General features: G+C 42.1%; 1 protein-coding gene across 3 annotated transcripts in view; it reads left to right on the forward strand.

The window, feature by feature from the left end:
• LOC138261141 (phosphatidylinositol 3,4,5-trisphosphate 5-phosphatase 2-like) overlaps positions 1–19,379 on the forward strand; it is a 446,236-nt gene that overhangs the window by 291,607 nt on the left and 135,250 nt on the right. For all 3 annotated transcript variants that reach the window (XM_069209825.1, XM_069209833.1, XM_069209843.1), the window contains 5 exons: positions 2,183–2,321; positions 13,230–13,329; positions 14,416–14,504; positions 18,197–18,278; positions 19,004–19,093. In XM_069209825.1, coding sequence (XP_069065926.1) covers positions 2,183–2,321; positions 13,230–13,329; positions 14,416–14,504; positions 18,197–18,278; positions 19,004–19,093 — 500 coding nt within the window. The remainder of the gene's footprint in view (positions 1–2,182; positions 2,322–13,229; positions 13,330–14,415; positions 14,505–18,196; positions 18,279–19,003; positions 19,094–19,379) is intronic.

The raw sequence follows: 19,379 nt of genomic DNA on the forward strand, positions 1-19,379 counted from the left end.
TTTGAATTTTCCATAAATAAAAAAAAAATAAAAAATGAAAAAATATAATTTAAGGACAAAAACATTTATTTTAAAAATGTTCTGAAATTAAAGAGAAATGAATACAACAATTTTAAATATAACAGACTTAAAAAATAAAAAGTTTAAATTACTCCACACCCTATTCCCCTATAAATCCAACATCCTGCTCATAAACGTGGTATACAATTTTTTTTTTTTAAAGCAAATGTAATATATTAAAAAATATATATTTCATACAATATGTGTTACAATGATAATACACACATTATATAAAAACTATAATCGTAGGTGCTATATTCTGACCCACGATATTTTTGTGTCATGATATTCTTTCCGCCATATTTTGTCAGAATACCAACTGAACATCCTTCAACAAGAGTGTGCCGACATTATGGCTACTATATAAACCTACCAACCACTGAATTTCTATCCAGTGCAGTGCTCATAACTGCACACATGTTGACGCACATGCACAAATGACATCATCTATGACATACTTGTTGAAAGCAGACCTCGAAGCGCTGTGTCCTAGCCCCATGTGGAAAAAAACCATTGCTGAAAGCATTCTACAATGCAGAGTCAGGCCTTCAAACAGAGCCTGAGCTCATCCCTGTATTTTGGGGTCTTGGCGGCCAGCACCCACTTGGACATAGCCCAATGAGCACAGGCTCTGGCCGTGCATATCAGGGGATGGGCGGAGGGCCAAGCCTTGCATGGTACATTTGCAAATTGTATAATCACAAAATGGGAGGTAATTATCTCCATAGATCCAGAAGAATCTCTGTATCCTGCGTCAACAATCACACATTTGTTTCAGTAGAGGGGTAGTATTCGCACCTCTGAAATCTTCTCCACAGCCTACCTATGGTCAGAAAAGTTCACTGATCCTTTACAACATTCTCACAATATATTTTTGTTCCACAGATCTGAATCTTTAGGTCCACAATTGTTACCAGGAACAGCCAGCTCATAGAGCTTTGCAAATGTAGCTATGGGAAGCACATACATACAAAATGGTGGATCTGAAGAGTCACAAAACTGAAGCAGAGTTAGGGATTCTCAGCAAAAATTGTGCCCTTTTTCTATTTTGGGGGCTCCACACGTCCTCCGTAGGGTTGTGTGGTGCTCCCCACCTGTTTTCTGCTATGCAGGAAATGCATGCATTCATAGATCACTTGCAATATGTCATTGTGGCCTCAACACAAACCACATACAGTTTATCAGTTTGTGGGGATCTACCATTACTTCAGAAGCTCTGTGGATCCTGAATGGAACCCCTCAGGTTCTCCTTGGATCCATGAATTAACTGAAGAAAAATAGTCGCTATGCCTATAAATTTATCTCTTCAAACTAACACCTTTTTGTAATGCCGATATCTCAAAAACTACTGAGTGGATTTACATCAAACGCAGAAACGCAACTGTTCTGAGCAGTGTTCTAGTTTCATGCCAAGTTTGTTGTAATTCCATCCAGCAGTGCCTGCTGCATTCAAGAGCAAATGTTCCTATAGAAGTTGAAAAGAAAAATGCTTCTTGTTTACCCTCCTTTGTATTTCTCCTCCGTAGATGGATATGCACAAAACCTGACACAATGAGACCTAGTTGAATGCACTAATTGTGTGCTAAATCTCAGATTTGTCTGCACCAAAATATTAGCAAAGCAAACATATTACCATATATACAGAGGGCACAGACCTCCAGCTCCCTGATCTCTGGATCCTCAGTTAACAGTGGTGCCCCCATTGCTGATACACTACAGTGTCATAGATACACACCCTTGAGTCTTGGCACACTTGAGGAACTGCCATATACAGTTGTATACGAGCGACAGCCCAAATAAATGCTTGACAAATTCTAAAAGTCACATAAGTACAGAGATAGGATGTGCTGAGACCTAAACCAGTAAAGCTGGATACAGCATCATATTATAAGCTCCTGTGTAGGCCTGCAGGCCACCGCTTGTTTAACCCCCACTATAATGTCTCTTCTGATTGCACTCAAGTGATGCAAGAGTAGAGAATGGGATATGCAGCTGCATCCATGAGAGGCATAATGGACAATGTTAAATTCACAACACCTACATTGACGCATCAGTTATTGGTAGTAATATGTTGTGATGGCTGCTCTTCTTTTGTTACTATTAAAAATCTTATCTATTTCAGACGGAATCAAAACTACCTGGACATCTTGCGCTCCCTGGCCATCGGAGACCGGAAGCTGGGCGTCTTCGACATCTCCCTGAGGTTCAACCACCTCTTCTGGTTTGGCGACCTTAACTACCGCCTGGACATGGAGGTGCAGGTACTGGTTCCCGGGGCTCAAGCATCTCACAATGGAGTAAAGTACTGGAAAGGAAGAACATAGATGTTTCATTTCCTTTTTTATATTTGTATCAGAGTTTGGTCCTTTCAGTCACGGTGATAAGGTGCACCTGCAGTAACTGCAGGTTAGGAAGTGGGAAACAAAACATAACAACTGCTTACCAGCAAAATTGTTAAATAAACCCATGAAGAATCAGAACAATCAAACAAGTGATGCATTTTATCACTCTACATGGAAATGTATCCTGGGTTGAGTGCACATATGTAAGACCGCGTTCGGGTGGGGGGCGTAGGGCAGGTAAGGACTACTGAGCCACAAACATGGCTGAGGTTGTTTGCCTCTCATGTCCTAGTGTCTGGCCTTCTAGGTCTCTCCAAACTGTACTCCCTGCCTGCACTTTCAGGGTTTCAAGGGTGAGCAGTCAAAGGCTTCTCAAGGAGAGAGTGTGGGGCAGAGACCCAGAACTCAGCAGTCAACCAACAGACATAATAACATTCTGTCCAGTCCAGTGTTTGTCTTGGAAAAAGAGAAGGGATTTAATACCACAGCAAAATGAAATGCTACACACAGTAATGGCTACAATGCTACAGAAAAATATCAACACCTAAGGGCCTCACACCCGCCACGGTGTCCTAGTTTAATTGTAGCATTTCCCGTCGAGCTACAGCAGTCTAGCATAGTGACTGCAGCTCCCATCCTCCTAGAGAAACCTAATAATAGAAGGAAACTCACGGCACGAACCAGCTCAAGTACGAGTTCTTTAGTTATTATATGAGCAATCTCCTGATGCAGGAACGCGCAGTTCAGTTTCAATCTTGTCCTCGAGTTTGGTTCAGCACTCGTTTTGGGCCTGATTTAGAGTTTGGTGGATGGATATCCCATCTGCCGTATTACGATTTCATTATATTCTATGGAAATCGGAATACGTCGGATAGGAAACCCATCACCTTTGTGACGGAGCAACCCGTCCACCAACCTCCAAATCAGGTCCTATATCTTTTAATGCAATTCTAATGCAAGACACAGGGCCTGATTACGAGTGTGGCGGTCCTCGGACCAACACACTCGTGATGGCTCTCCGACCGTCACACTACAAGGTTGGCGGGGAGCCTCGCCAACCTACCGCTGACCCCGCCAGTATCTTCGGATCCCGATGGGCTGACAGCAGTGCAGGTTGTAATCAGCCAGGGCTGGGCTGAACTCCGCAGCACCCTGCTGATTACAACCTTGTTCTCTGCCAGCCTTTTCATGGTGGTACCACCGCCATGAAAAAGGTGGCGGAGAACAGGTGCAGGGGGCTGTAGGGGGGCCCCTGCACTGCCCATGGCATAGACAGTGCAGGGGTCCCCCTTCCCAAGAGGTCCCCCTGCCGAGCATCCTCGTAATGTGCAGCATTGCCACAGGTTTGATTACGAGCCGTCGGCAATGCTGCCGCCACTTTCCCGCTGGCCACCCCAGCCGAAAAGTCATGAGGGGGCCAGCGGGGAGGTTGCCATTACAGTGGCGGCCATGCTGTCGGCGGTTTGGCGGACGGGTGTTCCAGTCCGCCAACTCTTAGTCAGGGCCACAGTCTCTAACCAAGGCCTTGTGTGTTATCTGTCCTTGTAAATGCATTTCAATGTTGTGCTGATTGCACTGCACCTTTTGAGGTCACATGGGTGGTGTTTCCATCAGCCGGAGCAGAGTTGCGGTGGAAGCCCTGCCTCTAGGAACAACTTGCTGAAAACAAAGTACAGTAGACCTCGTTCACCAGTCATCACCATTGACAGTTGTGGTCTGCATGCCACTGGGACTCTTTCAGTTACAATAGTGATGATATCTTGGGTCACTGGTCATTGGCACATGCGGGACAGGTTGGCAGCGACAAAGCAGGCCCCTTGAAACACTGCCAAGTTGCCAAGTGGCACACTGGTAATGACCCATGCAGTGGAGCCTGGGTGACCCCTCTAAGCTTGGGTCAGCACCTAGCACACTCCTGAACACAGCTCAGCTCCGTCTGGGTGTTGCATGCACTGGTAACACAGCTGGGCTTCTCCTGGACAGTCTGTTTGCCTGGGGACCAGTCAACGTTCTTCCCTCTCTAAGAAGACAGGCAGGCAGGCTTCTAGGTGCTAGGTAGGACTGCAGCTTCGCCAACATGTTGTGCAGATTTCAGTTGATGTCCTCTCACCTCTGGGAGATCAGGGCTGGCTGTCATGCAGACACCAGCCTGAAATTGAATACCAGCATCTCTTCCAGTACTCAGTGGAGCACCTCCTTCCCCTTGACGAAGGCTCCAAGAAGGACTATCCATAACGTGACGCAATGATATGTGAAGACGCTGCGCCTGGCTGTAATTAGCCTTCATAAGTAGCAGGCATGAAAAGATAAAAGCTTTAGAAACAGAATCTGCTAACTCACTCCCTCTCTTTATCATCCACCAAGTGGCAGTGTTCGGGAACGACTAATCAACAATCCATTGCTAGGAAGATCCTCATAGCATTTCTGAGGGTAGCCTTGTCTCCATCCTCCCTCACTTCAGTGTCTGGGCCTCCTCCCTTCAGCCCCAGGAATAGAGACAATACACGCTGTCTGGAGGAGTTGTATCCCTTTCTCCATCTTAATCCGTATCAAACCATGGGCTACCCAGAATGGATTGCACTAGTCCTAGCAATCAGGCTCCCATAACACGTTAGATTCCTGCTACCATCCATACATGCTCTCAACAAGCACACAGGATGGCAGTGTAAGGGTCTGGGTGTTACAGCTAGGTAAAACATGATGGACCTGGATTCACAAAGCTATAAATAAAGGTATGAATACATATAATTTAATCTAAAATGTATATTAAAGTATTACATTTATTTAATTAAATTAAAACACATTTTCTGAAGTTTAAATACAAAAAAAGATTCCCAATTAAAGAATGCTAATTAAAATTGATGCATATAATTAATTAAAAGTGAATTAGTTATATTTTAATAAAAATATTGTTACATTACTTTTTAAATTCCAAATATGGGAATTTACATATTTTATAATTAAATAATGAATATGTACTAGCTTTTATATATTTTTTAATATTAAATGATAGTTTAAATAATTTAATTTAACATTATTTCCTATGGGCTTCATTTTAAATCCTTATGTGCATTATTTTCAGCGGGAGAGTCTTGCAGTAGCAGTGCTTGGCCTTGTGCGGAGCTGGAAATAGGGCCCCATTATGACTTTCGCTGTCCTAAAAGCGGACTGCCAAAGCCGTGGGGAGGAGGCCACCGTCATACCAGTGGCATCCCTCCTGAGCGTACTACAGTGTTCCTACCGAGCTGACCACCGGGAGCATTGTAATACGCACTCCTGCCGGGCTGACCAGTGGGAACAGTGCTAGGATATTGGCCTCGGCTTCTTTAAGGGAGCCGAAGCCAATATCCTAGCACCCCAGCACCCTCAGAACGTGCACTGCCTGCTGTGCAGACAGTGCACATTCCGACGGTGCTGGGCAGGGGGACCCCTGCACTGGCCATGCCGTAGTTGGTTACAACTCTGACCATCGTCAACATGTCAGGAACCATGCTCCCGGGATGACAGTCCCCTGGTGGGTCCGCCCGCCAGGGTCATGATGTGGCAGCTGGACCGCCACAGTTGCGGTGGCCCGACTGTCACCGCGAGGCTGGCATTCCTAGGACTGACAGCCTCGTAATAAGCCCCTTAGTACTTTTTTTTTTTTTTTTGTAGTAACGTACACTTGGCTTATGTACATAAATAAAAAGTAGTAAACTTATTCAGAAGTGAAATCTACCTTTGTGAATCAGGCAAGTTTGACAATTACACCAAAGGACAGTAAATATGACCTCTGCAATGTGAGCGTAAATACTGCTGATGGTTAATTCTTCCATAACCCTGCAGATCCCCAAGCATCTTACTCAGAAAGTACAATAGACAAAAGGATGCCAGGTTTCTTAGCTATAGGAAACTATACCATGTCGCCCTGACCATAGAAAAAGGAGGGAAAAGGGAAAGAAACAGAAAGGCTGAAAAAGCTGTTATTGCTTGTGAGACATTTGAGTAAGTTTTTACCAGATTTAACTGGGTTATCAAATTGAATAGGCTAGAAGGACCAGTCTCTTAAATATGGTGCTAGATAATTATAAAATAACAGCCCTGAAGAAGGAATATTTAAAAAGTTATATTGGATTTCAAGGGTTGTGAGAGCTGCTAATTTGTTTGAACAGCTGTGATGGCCACTGAGGTTCCTTATATGGTATGTCTCGTTTCCTTTAATGTAAACTCAGCAAGTTACCCTATGTGCTGATGAAAAACATTGTGTTAGAGAGCACCGTGCTTTATAAATCCAAACAGTTTGCGGTTATGTAATACACGCATCATCCTGAGAGTGATCTTGTGCATTCTCTAAAATTATAATGTGGCGTGGTTCATATTTTAACCCTATTATATCAAGTCATGACCCAGCACCCTCATCAGAAGGCGCCATGAGATTGGCATAAAAGAATCCGCTCTCAAATAGATCTGTTCCTTCCTCATGGGAAGAATCTGACAAGATGAAAGTCTTTGTCTTCAGCAACAAAACCTCCCAGTGGTACTCCGCCTGGTCGTTGTCAGGAACTAAGACGAACACACACACTCTCAGACCATTCTAGAGGTCATTCTAGATGACAAGCTCATCATGACTGCTCAAGTCAACACATTGTGCACCTTCTGCTTCTACATCCTATGCATGCTGCAATAGATCTACAAATATATGCCTCAGAACATCAGACGGACGGACCTTCACGCTATATGACATCACCAAGAGGCTGGACTGTGGCAACACCGCCTATGCTGGAATCTCCAAACAAAACGTACACAAACTCCAGACCATCCAGAACACAGACACAAGACTCATACTCTACCTCTCATGCTGCACCTACATCACACCGCACCTCGGGGAGCTTCACTGGCTCCCCATTCACAAGTGCAGCCATTTCAGACTTCTCAGGCACACATACACCCTACACAACACAGAACCAGAGTACCTGAAAAGCAGCATACACTTTCACCAACCCACAAGACACATATGCTCTGCCTCACTCACACACACTGCACGCATCCACAAAATCAAAACTGGATGCTGCTCATTCACCTACAGCGCACCCAACACACGGAACAACCTCCCTCAACACATCAGCGCCTCCTCCTCGCTTCTTGAATTCTGCAAGAAGCTGAAGACCTGGCTCTCTGTATAAGCACATTGGGGACCACAAACCTACATACCTGCCAAGGTGCGTGGATCTTGGGTAATTAGTGTGCTATACAAATCAACATAACATACCATATGATATTTCCAATGTGGTACATTTCGCTGTGGAGATAAGCATTTTCTGTATGTGGACATTTGTGTACCTCTGGGAGGATATTTAGAGTATTTCTCAAAACTCATGAGTCTGGGGATTTGTGTTAGTTTTTGGAAGTTTGTAGACCCTCGTTCGAGAGAGTGGGGGTTTGTGCCAGAAATGTCAGCCACATGTTTATAGATTTAAGAAGCGAGAACCTGTGGGAGAATGTGTGCAGACTGATTCTGGATGGTTGGAGGAACATATCAATATGTGTTCTTTGATAGTTGTGCCTTATTTATATTGTGGTTGCTGGTTTCGGAGACCCTGCCATCTCAACAAACATGCAATTTTGCCATTCAGTTTTATTTGGTGTAATGACTTTTGCTATGCTGTTGTCAATCAATCAATCAATGCTTATAAAGCACGACTACTCACCCATTAGGGTCTCAGGGCGCTGGGGGTGATCAGTTTCCACACTAGGTTGCACAGTAGGGTGTTGTTGTAACTGAGCTGTACTTCAGGTACAAAACTGTGTATGTGGTCTCTGCTTTATGTGGATAGTAGAATATTTATATTTTTCAAAATACTAAAAACAATTAATCATTTTTTAACAAATAGTCCCCGCTGAAAAGATGCACCAAGGTTTTTTAAGGATGGGTTAACGGTTAACGCAAAGTCTCCATCCTAATTTGGTGAAGAAAGAAGCAACAGGCCAGTGTTAGATGAACCATTAAAATTGGATCCAACATTATCTGAATAGGATAGTCAAGTACTGCAAGCATGCCTAAAGTCACACATTTGTAAGTGCTAATTGTAATGAATAAAGATTAGTGTTGGACTTCGCCAGGGGCCCTGGTGACCAATGTATTACTATCCTCTTTTAGGGCCTTTTTACGACTCTGGCGGTCAACAGACTGCAGACTCGCTGTAACGGTCGGACCACCACGTTCGTGGCGGTTCAACTGTCACATTATGAGGTTGTCGGGCAGACCGCCAACCTACTGCCATCCCCGCCAGGCTCTCCGATCAGGACGGGATGGCGGAGGTGCAGATTGTAATCAGCCAGGGGGGCGCTGAAGTCAGCACCGCCCTGCTGATCACAACCTTGTTCTCCGCCAGCCTTTTCATGGTGATTCAACCGCATGGGCAGTGCAGGGGCCCCCCTGCCCAGCACCCTCAAAATGCGCATTTCTGCAGTGTGCATTTCGAGGGTGCTGGTGCCCCCTGTGTGTGGCAGCATTGCCACCGGCTCTATTATGATCCGGTGGCAATGCCGCCCCACCTTTCCCACTGGGTTGACGGACGGTAACCTTGGTTTCTACCTGTCAGCCCAGTGGGAAAGTTGTAATAGGGCCGGTGGGAAGATTGCCACCTCGACAGCAGTCTCCTTACTACAGGTCTGGCAGTCGGCCAAACTCGTAACCAGGCCTTCATCTAACATAAGCCTGCTACTCTCTTCAATTAGAAGATTTCAAAAGTACAAAATTACAAACTGCACATTTTATGGTGCTCCAAAATCCTGAGGAAATATTAAAGGTTTGCTATGGAGCATTGTTGAAGTGCTGTCAAGGATGGAACAATATCTGCAGTAGTAATGGAAAATAATATGTAATAAGGGCTGTGTAGAAACCACATGCTGGATGTTCAATTCATAGCTGAGAGTATTTGACTTAAATAAATTACCACTGCACTAAAATACATAATCACAATTAGGAATAAGTTATTTTTTGGGGAATAAAAAGTCAAAAAAGTGTTAGGGCTAGGGCTACAATGACTCACAAATGACAAATGTAGCAAGGAAAGGTTGTTTCACTTACCAAACAGGGTTTGCAAATAACTGTACAAATGTCTTTGTCTTTTGGAAAGAATCTGTGGGCTGTGCATCAGACAGCTAAAGGTGCGTTCAGGAGATTTCAGCTGTCACGGAGCACACCAAAACCAAAGGGGTTGTTGGCAACTATATGGGGATCAGCAGCTACTGAAAATGAATATGAAGTAATTGTACATGTTCCATTTAGTTATGGAAATATTTTCTTCATATTTAGTGAACCAGGAATTCATAGAAATGGAAAAAGTACTACCATAGGTTGAGGAATTATTCTGCAGAACTTAATATTTTCAATTACATTGAAGACAATATGGTGCTAACAGACAAAAAAAGGAGTAAAAGAATTGGTAATTTCAATACCATTTACAGTTGAACCACTTGGAGGTTGTAAGGGCACTGATATGAAGGACATTGTTAGCAGTTGTACACAAGGGTATGTACCTGGTGTTGGCTGGCAGAGTGCTCCACAAAGTCCACAATGTACACATTCTTCACAAAGATATAAAGAGCTGTACAAGAAAAGCAAGTCTACAGGTTATAGTTAATCCAAAGAGATTAAGCAAATAGAGAGTTTATTCAAATATCCCTTTAATATGCATATCTTATGTACATCGTTATACAAAGTAGATTAAGTTAAAGGAAGTGCAGCTCTATTAGGAACCCCTGAGTACTTAATGGTTGCCAATAGTTGCCATTCAAAACTTTCATTGAAACCATTTTTCGGTGTTTCCAAGTTGTAAATCCAACAATGTTTTTTTAGCGAAACAATATGCGTTAATTTAACGCCCGAGGGCTGAAGGACAGTTGTAAAGCTGCCATTGTGCGATGTGTGTACGGTTCCCACCGGGAATGCCGGGTTGCCCTATCACGTACTACTCCACGTCCTGGAGGTCTAGTGGTCTGGGGCTGGAATAATCACAATAACCAGTTGTGTATTAAGTTTATAATTCCTTCAACTCTTCATATCTTCAGGGTACTACTGTGGAACATTATTCAGGCAATGTGAATTAAATCACTAAAACTGCAGAGGCACTTGATTGTCTAAGAAATCACAAGCTCACTGGTGTACCTTAGGGAGTGAGAAAGGGAACACCAATAACATTTATTTTGCATGTATGTCAAGCTCACAGAAATGACAGCTCAAAAAACATTCACATGAAGCCATCGGTTAGCTTTTAATCACTAATTGTAAACAGTGGTATGAGCTCGGTGTGGGTGTAACAAGGTGAATGCCAGAATTTCACTACTGTTATGTAGGAAGTGTGATTGTTTCCAAGTGAATTCTGGGCATTCTGTTGTTCATTCTACAGTGAGGTCATTTTCCCACTCTGTACATGTTGCTGCGGGGTTGTGATGGGTGTGTCAGGTAAATTGTTCTGTGCCTTCCTGCTCTAGCCTGAGTAAGAACATTTCATCTTTTGTATCCACCTTTATCAAGGCTCATTTCCTGTATGCAGTCTCTGCTGTCACATGCTCTGGGTTATGGCCCTGTACTATCAAGTGTGTGGCTGGTCTCAGATGGAGTGCTCCACAGCCTAGTATGATGGGCGTCGTGTGTGTCTGTCTGAGCTGCCTATACAGAGGGCATAGCTGAAGGAATCACTCAAACGTTTTGACCATGGACTATTAACACCATCACAAATGCGCCTTACATGGGATGCCTTCCTTTCCTTCTTTCAGGGTTTTGGAAAATAGTTGATCAAATAGTTGTGACACCTACCACTATTTTCCCAATCAAAGAGCAAATTATATACACCAAAGAAACAATAAGAAAGTAGATGAAACTCAAACCATAAAGATTAAGATAGAATACATTTCAAACACAATCAGTGCAATACGATGCACAATATGTCCCACAAAAACAATTCTCTTTGGTGCCTACATTGCATCAAATACCTTATCTAAACCTTCAGGAGCATACATTGATTTTGCATACTGTGTGAAAGACACAGCTCCTCCCAGCATTCTGTAAAACCGACTGTTCTAAACACTCAACATAAGTGCTGGTGGAAGTAATAAACACCAGTGGATGGAACACACTTTGTGCTCCTTTTAGAGAAAGGCCAAATTTAAGTTCTTTCTTAAACAATATATATATATATATATATATATATATATATATATATATATATATATATATATATATATATATATATATATATATATATATATATTTATATATATATATATATATATATATATATATATATATATATATCCCACAAAAGATCACCTTTCTCCAATAACTCTTGCTCACCATACTAAAGATAGTTAAATGACTCAAGGTACCACCTCACTACTACTAAGAAGAAAAGCACAAATGAATCAAATTCAGATATATGGAGAGCTATAAACTGTAATATGTATATCAAGTTATACTGCAGCTGTGGGTAACTAGCTGTAATACAAAATCCTTAGTCCTTTTCAATGATTTGGTTTAATGGCAACAATCAATTATAAAATGTAACGCTTGGTTCCATTTTTGAAGAGCCACATATCATCAGCTTGCTTTCTTGTTGCAAGTAAAGTTTAGTATTGCAACATTTGTCAAGAGGTGACCAGTTTATTGCATTTTCCATATTCAGGACACATCTCTTCTGATCCCAAGAGCGGTGCTAAAAACTGCTAATAACCTTTATAACAAACGATATTACAATCAATTGGTTTAATCTAGCCAGAAAGGTATACAAGTAAGTTGTCTGGCCATCGGCTATAAGGTCCCCAACATATTCTTTATGCACGGGTGTCCCACAGCCTCTAAGATAATTTGTATAACTACTGATTCCCAATATGGTGCAGGAAGGATGTCTTGTGAAACAATGTGTGTGTGAGAGGGGCTAGCTGTATGTGTGTCAATTAGCTTTTCATATCCTACTGGTGAATAATTAGTGGACAGATCGCTAACAGTTCAATGGCCAGGCTAAAGCTTGCTGAGCATTTCTTGTTATACAGTGTGTTACATGGGTTTCGAAAAGTCCATGCCATATGTGCAGTTGTAAAGTTTTCATTAGAAGAAGGTCTGTTTCTGGTCTGGCTTGAGAGACTTTAGATGCTTCATTGAAGGTTATTCTTCAGTTGCTTCAGGTCAAGTGTTTGTGTACATTCTGTATGATGTTCGTTGCTGTTTGGAATTCCAAGAAAAAAAACTCAGACAGTATTGGCCTGGTCACCAGGTAGTCATGGGAGTGAGTTGTAGTGGTTTCTGCTGACCAACATAGGCCCATTACCCAGCCCTCCTCTTGGAATAGTCTGCAGCCATTAAAATGGTTTAAGTACATAGGTGTGGATAATCCAATAAAGTAAAATAAGATAAACCTTCATAAAGATCTGACACCAAAACTGATGCAATGCGGGAAGTGAAAGAAAATATTGTACAAACCAGCCTCCTTTGTAGAGTGCAAAATGCACATTAAAGGTTCCAAACGTCTCCATTTAAAACATTTTGTTAACACTGTATACTGATATCATTTTGTGGTTTCATAGGTTTGTAATATTAAATTACTCGATTTTTATATTTCTTTGCCAACATCCAATATTTGATTTTTATGGACAGTTGTTACAAGTAGCTTAGCAGAGAAATTAAGGACACGTATCTCCAGACTGTTCACTGCATAAAGTACATTGCAGGCCTTACATCCACGCTGGCGAAGGTGGGACGGCGGAGGGAGATGTCCATGGCTCCACGGAGGAACGCAGTGTCCTCCTCAAGGTAACATGCAGGTTAAGCCGATTCTTCTCTCCTTTCAGGATGTCTTAAACCATGTCAACAAGAAGGAGTTTGACATATTGAGGGCCATGGACCAGCTGAACCTGGAGAGAGAGAAAAATAAAGTCTTCCTTCGATTCAGTAAGAAACCGGCGGACCTTCTGTGTGACTTACATTGTCTGCAGTAACAATATTACACTCACTACTTTTCTGTGTGCACCTAGGGACGTAAAACACAAGGTATTAAACAGTGAAAAAAGTGAAAGGTCTTTGCTACTCAATGTGCCCAAGATTTGGGGAAACTGGTGCTTGACTCAAACTTCAGCTTAATATCAAACTTTTGAAAGGAGGAGTGATTTGTGTTGTATGTAGATTTAAATGGACACAACCCATTGACTCACATCCAATTCGATTTCCTCGATACTCAATGCAAAGGGTTCCCGTCCTAATAGTTTTGTGAATGAAGGATTCCTAATCATTCTTATTTAACATAGTGTAAGAAGTTCCATCTCCCATATTTGGACGAGTGCAAATACCCATTGTAGATAAAATATTTGATCAAATTAAGTAGACAGAAGTTATGCTTGATTTTCCTGACTGATTACTAAATTGATACCCCAGGGTATTAGATTCCACTAACAGTTAATTGAATTGTATTGATGTGGAATTGGTGGCTAAAAGATTCCTGAGGAGATAGAGAGCATTTTCTCAGAACACTGATTATATGCACTAATTGCAATAGATTCTACTGGAAGTATGAAGCTAAGATCCTAGAAGATTCAGGAAATTTACCTATGATGAATGTTCGTTCTGTCAGTGGATTCAATAGGTGTTCAGAGGTGATAAACCGAGATCCAAAAATGTAATTGCAGACATATACATGATCTCTTAGACAACTGAGTAGATTTTTAAGGGAACGGTAATCACTAACCCAATATATATTAGATATTGCCCTATAAATATAATTATTTCCAAAAGGTCCAATTATATTGATTGGGCATACATGCTTAATTATCCTAGTAACTCAAATTTATTTTAGGGAGTATACAATCCTGCCAACTGTAAATTTAAAATGTTATCCTGAGTTTCAATTTTTAAAAAAACACCCTCCCTGGATACTGAATATTCTCAAAACGTGGGCTGAACATAAACTCATATTTATTCCGTGGACAGACAGAGGAAGTCACGGACATTGCAGTGCTTGCATATTGTGGTCTTTTCTTTCAGGCGAGGAAGAGATCTCATTCCCCCCAACATACCGCTACGAGCGAGGCGCGAGGGACAGCTACAACTGTCACAAATTCAAAGGCAGCGGGGTAAGCATTGGAGACATGTTCTAGTCTTTATTACTGGGCATGCGGGTACTGCGTATTTTTCCCTGACCTTTTGCCTTTCAGGAGCCAAGAACACAAAGGCAGTGGCCCAGATTTACTAAGATTTGGTGCAACTCAACGCAACAAGACAACTTGCTTCAAATGGAGAGAGTCGGAATGCACCATATTTACTAATATATGGCACATTACGGCTCTCTCTATGTGTGCTAATGCACTAGGGGCTGCGTAACACCTTCACAGGCACCCTGGCGCCATGGTGCAAGGGTGCCAGCGTTGCATGCAGGCCTTTCTGCACAAAAACAATCCTCAGAGGCATTTTTCTTTTTCTGTGTGCTACAGAATGCCTGGTGTACTATTTTGATGCATTCCCAGGTTTACTATTCGTAGTAAATCTGGGAATGCACCAAAAACCATGGCTGGATACATGGGAAAACTGAAGGTCCACCCATAGGACACTTTCCAAATGCAGAGTAACGCAAGGCTGCGAACGGCAATGCAGAATAATGCTGGACCTCCAGGTGAAATCTCTCTGACAGTTTCTTGCTTGCCTGTGATATGCAGGCACCAGGCAATATCCAACCTTAATACACACTAAAGGTGATGAAAGTAATACTTGTAAATAGTCTGAACATTGGCAATCCCTGGTGTATAGATATCATAGGTGACAAAGGGTGTGCCCAAATGTGGGTCCATTCATCACTGTGCCATGGGATGCAAACTACACCTCACCTCATGGAGGGGGGCTTTGCCTGGCAGTTGAGGAGAAACTGTTTCCACGAGCAGAAGAGTCCACACTCATCTGCATAATGTGGGCCTTGGTCTAGAGTGACCTTCTCATTTTCTTTTGTCTGTTTAGTATTCAGCTGTACACATGCTTACTCAGTACGAATACTCCTGTTTTTCAGTCGAAGACCTTTTTGTCACCTTTTAGTACACAAAGAAATTACTCTTTAGAGATTTAATTGGTCAGGTCTTGTGATTCCTACCTGATATGTGTGTCTCTGCAACAGCGGCCCCAGGTTTTCAGATCTCCTCATTCCCTTATTGAATAGTCTCCTGCTCCCACCTTTTGTTTTGTGGGGTACATGGCAGCACCTCATGGCAGACAGCCAGATGCAGAAGATGCAAGGCTCCTGGTTGAAGAAGGTTCAAGGAAGTGTGGAATAATCATAGATTTCCTGGAGTACTCAATGTGTGAACATTTTTACATTTAGAAATGCACAGTGTGGACCAGTCTGTATGCATTATTGGAACACAAATATACATTTGCACATTGAACCTTCCTTTTTGTTTCTCCCTGGGGCAAAATAAATTCTCAGTGGAGAAACACCTGTCAGTTTATGGGGTGACCCTTCCCATTCCAAACTTAAAACCAGATTTGTTCTGGCGGGTGTAAATCTGCCTGCGTTTGCAGGTTGGAACGGTGCCTGCATCTTGTTGGTGAAGGTTTTAAACCAGGTTTGCAGGTGTGCCCATCTAGGGATGCCCTGAATCCTGCCTCTAGCACAATATTACCATTAACTGCAACAGCCTGGGTAAGTCTCCACCATTCTGTGATTCAGAAATGTGATCTCTTGCAAATGTGTTGTGCGCACCCAGGTAAAGTTTAACTACATGCTTTTTCTAAATTGTCCTTTTTGATGCTTCTTTTCAGTAACACCCAAACCTTTCACCTTATGGCCCCTTTTTCTAAGGTTTTATGTAGCTTGAACTTGGCACAACGACATCAGAGCACTTTAGCTGAACACCAGATGACATTACTCAAGGACAGATTTTTAAATTTATTTTTAGCCACACAGGGATTAAGGGCTATATATATGAAGCATTTTTGATGTCGCAAATAGCCTGATTCACACAATGCTTTTTGGTATTTACAAAGCCCAAATTGCAATTTGGAAACTTGTTACCGCATAGCAATTTGGGTTTTTCAATTCAGAATTTGGAAAGGGCATGTTGAGGGTACTAAGGTTTTGTGAACGAAATGTGGTCACAAAACATTCTCAATTTACCACCATTAGAAAGTTGTTAGTAACCCATTTGCAAATGGGAAGGGGTCCCCAAGGGAACCGATTTGACAATGGTTGAAAAAATATTTTTAAGAGCAGGCAGTGGTCAGACAGACACTGCCTACTCTTAGAAAATTAAACTTCAAAGTTTCATTTTTCTCTTTTAAACGCAGCCCATGTTCCTTTAAGGAAAAAAAGGATTGCTTCACTGAAAAGCAATCACAGACATAGTGGTCTGCTGACCCCGGCAGGCCACCATCCCTGTGTTGGCGGCGATTCCTAATAGGTCGCAAACCGAGGTCTACGTCATTAATATTCATGAGATAGGTCTATTTGCAACCCATTAGGAATTGCAAATGAGACTCAGAAGAGTTTCAGACATTAGGAATAATGATTTCCTAATTGCGAATCGCAGGGAATTGCAATTAGAAGTCGCTATTCATATTCTTCAGACATGTAGCCCTAGGTCATTTGCCTAGAATCAGAGGATGTTCATCAGACGCTCAGGCTCAGACCTGGAGAACTGCTAGCCTTGCAGTCAAATGACGAGAAGTGGCAAGAGCGCCACAGTGCGCTCCATTGCTTCAATTCGTCATCAGGAGATGTGGGGAGAAAGAAGTGGATTCGTACTTCATGTTATATAAGGTTATATTAATTATATGAACGTACTTCACATCAGCAGTTGAAGTGCATTAAAAAAAAATTATGGGAACTGCGATGTTGCATGCAGTGGGGGTAGAGTCAGTGAGCATGGGGGCGGGGTCAAAGGTGTGGCTAAAAAACATAAAATATTCTGTACGTTTTTTTGGTCTTTCACCGTCGGGTAGCTACTTATAAAATAACATGCAGCTTAAATGAAAAATAAATTTAAAAAAAGTTGTTACTCATTGGGAAATGCACTATAGTACATTATGAAACGCTATTAGGTAATTCACTACAGAGATCTGTGTGTAACCAGAGAGCCACAGAATTAAGTCTTGGTTTGTGCAGTGGAGAAAAGTGACATGTGTATTTTTCGTGCTACGAGGTCACAGTCTGTGACAGAAAGCACTGTGAATATGTAATTCATTACTTTAAACTTGCATTACACACAGTATAAGATAGACTGCTACCAAATGTGCAAAATATTTAAGATGAAGTTGTTTTTCCAAAATATAGGTTTTAGTAATAACCAGAGTGCAAGTAGTGCAAATTTCTTTATGATACTGTCCCTTCAACTCCTCCTGGTGTACTAAGCACAATACAAATACATTTACAATTAAAAGCACATTCTTCACAGCCCAGTTGTTAACTCTTTGCACTACCACTCAAAAAGAATAAATGTTTGTCATCACAAAGCTTTGAGTGATTAGGTCATTAAAGCCAGTATCAGCTCCAAAGCCCCCTTTACATTTGCATTTCTTTCGTGCAAGCAGGCACCCTGGCAGGAAGGCTTGTTTACTGGCTGTCCAGCTTCAGTTTCACAGCACACTACACTCACTAAATGACACTTCAGCTGAGGCATTTATACTGTTGGAATTAACTGTCCCAGGACGGTTGTCTTTTTAATTAAAGTAAGGGATCAGTGTTTCCTAAATCATAAAAGTATAGGCACGTTGTGCCCCTCCGATCCCGCTCACTTCAACCACTGCTCCATAGTTACATGATTCACATCTTTTTTCCTTGCAGCTGAGGATTACCGCCCCTTCCTGGTGCGACCGCGTGCTCTGGAAGTCCCACCCAGAGACCCACATCACATGCACCTCTTACGGTAAGCTGAGCAGAGAGCTCCCTCTGGTGGAAGAAGGTGTGAACAGCAGGGGATATGCAACAGCAAGTATCTGGTGAAACCGAGTGAAATGTGCCTTTGCTTATCCCACCTCACAGAAGATAGAGCTGTCACTTTAAACAACCATTGGCAAGGCAAGAAAAGGAAAAAATACACAAAGTCTTGTAAGCATGCATCATGACGTAAGCGTGTACATGCATCACAACATATGCATTGTGATGCATGCGCACGCTTATGTCATGATGAATCTGTGGTAAAGGGTTGCTTGATTATGGGGTCAAGATTATCACATGATGCCTTCAGATTTTCACATGATGAGCATTGTCATAGCTGCTGTTTTCAGGGGCGTAGCTTCAGGGGGTTGCTTGGAGTGTAACACCCCTTAATAAATGTATTATTTAATTAATAGTTGGGTGCAGGAGCTTTCAATGGGGTATGGTGAGGTTGCTTTTGGATCTCACCTTAGACTTTTAAAAATGGACACACACATACTCTTGTCTTGCTTTTAAGGTCTTAAAACATGGTTATGTTATAAAATGTCTTAAGTACCCCGACACAATCCTCACTCTTCCTCTTTCCACCTGCCCTAAGCCCCTCTCATGCGTAGTTTCTTCTATATTGATTAACATGATATGCCAGCATGATTGTCGTAAAATCTTCAGCTCACAGCCCCCAAACTACGTCTCCGGCTTTTTTGTCTTCCTCAGGCTGCACCGACGACATAGTCACCAGCGACCACTCACCTGTCTTCGCTACATTTGAGGTGGGGGTGACATCTCAGTTTCTGTCCAGAAAAGGTGAGTGTAGAACATGGTGCATTGGGGGTTGCACACCTATGTGATATCTACAGTTCCATGTCATTTGAGATCTCATCATTGATGTGATGAATGATGTCATTTAACATCTCATGAGTTATGTAATATGTGAAGTCATAAGCAGTGGCTGGAGGGGGCGCAATTATAGTTAGCTCTGTGAACTATAACTGATTAATTTCAGAGGTTTTAAAACATTTGATTTTATCTTATTTCATCACCCAACTACAATGGCACATTAACTTTTGTTTATTGCAGTGAATATATATAT

This window comes from Pleurodeles waltl, chromosome 2_1 (genome assembly GCF_031143425.1).
Source record: "Pleurodeles waltl isolate 20211129_DDA chromosome 2_1, aPleWal1.hap1.20221129, whole genome shotgun sequence".
Classification (NCBI taxonomy): domain Eukaryota; kingdom Metazoa; phylum Chordata; class Amphibia; order Caudata; family Salamandridae; genus Pleurodeles; species Pleurodeles waltl.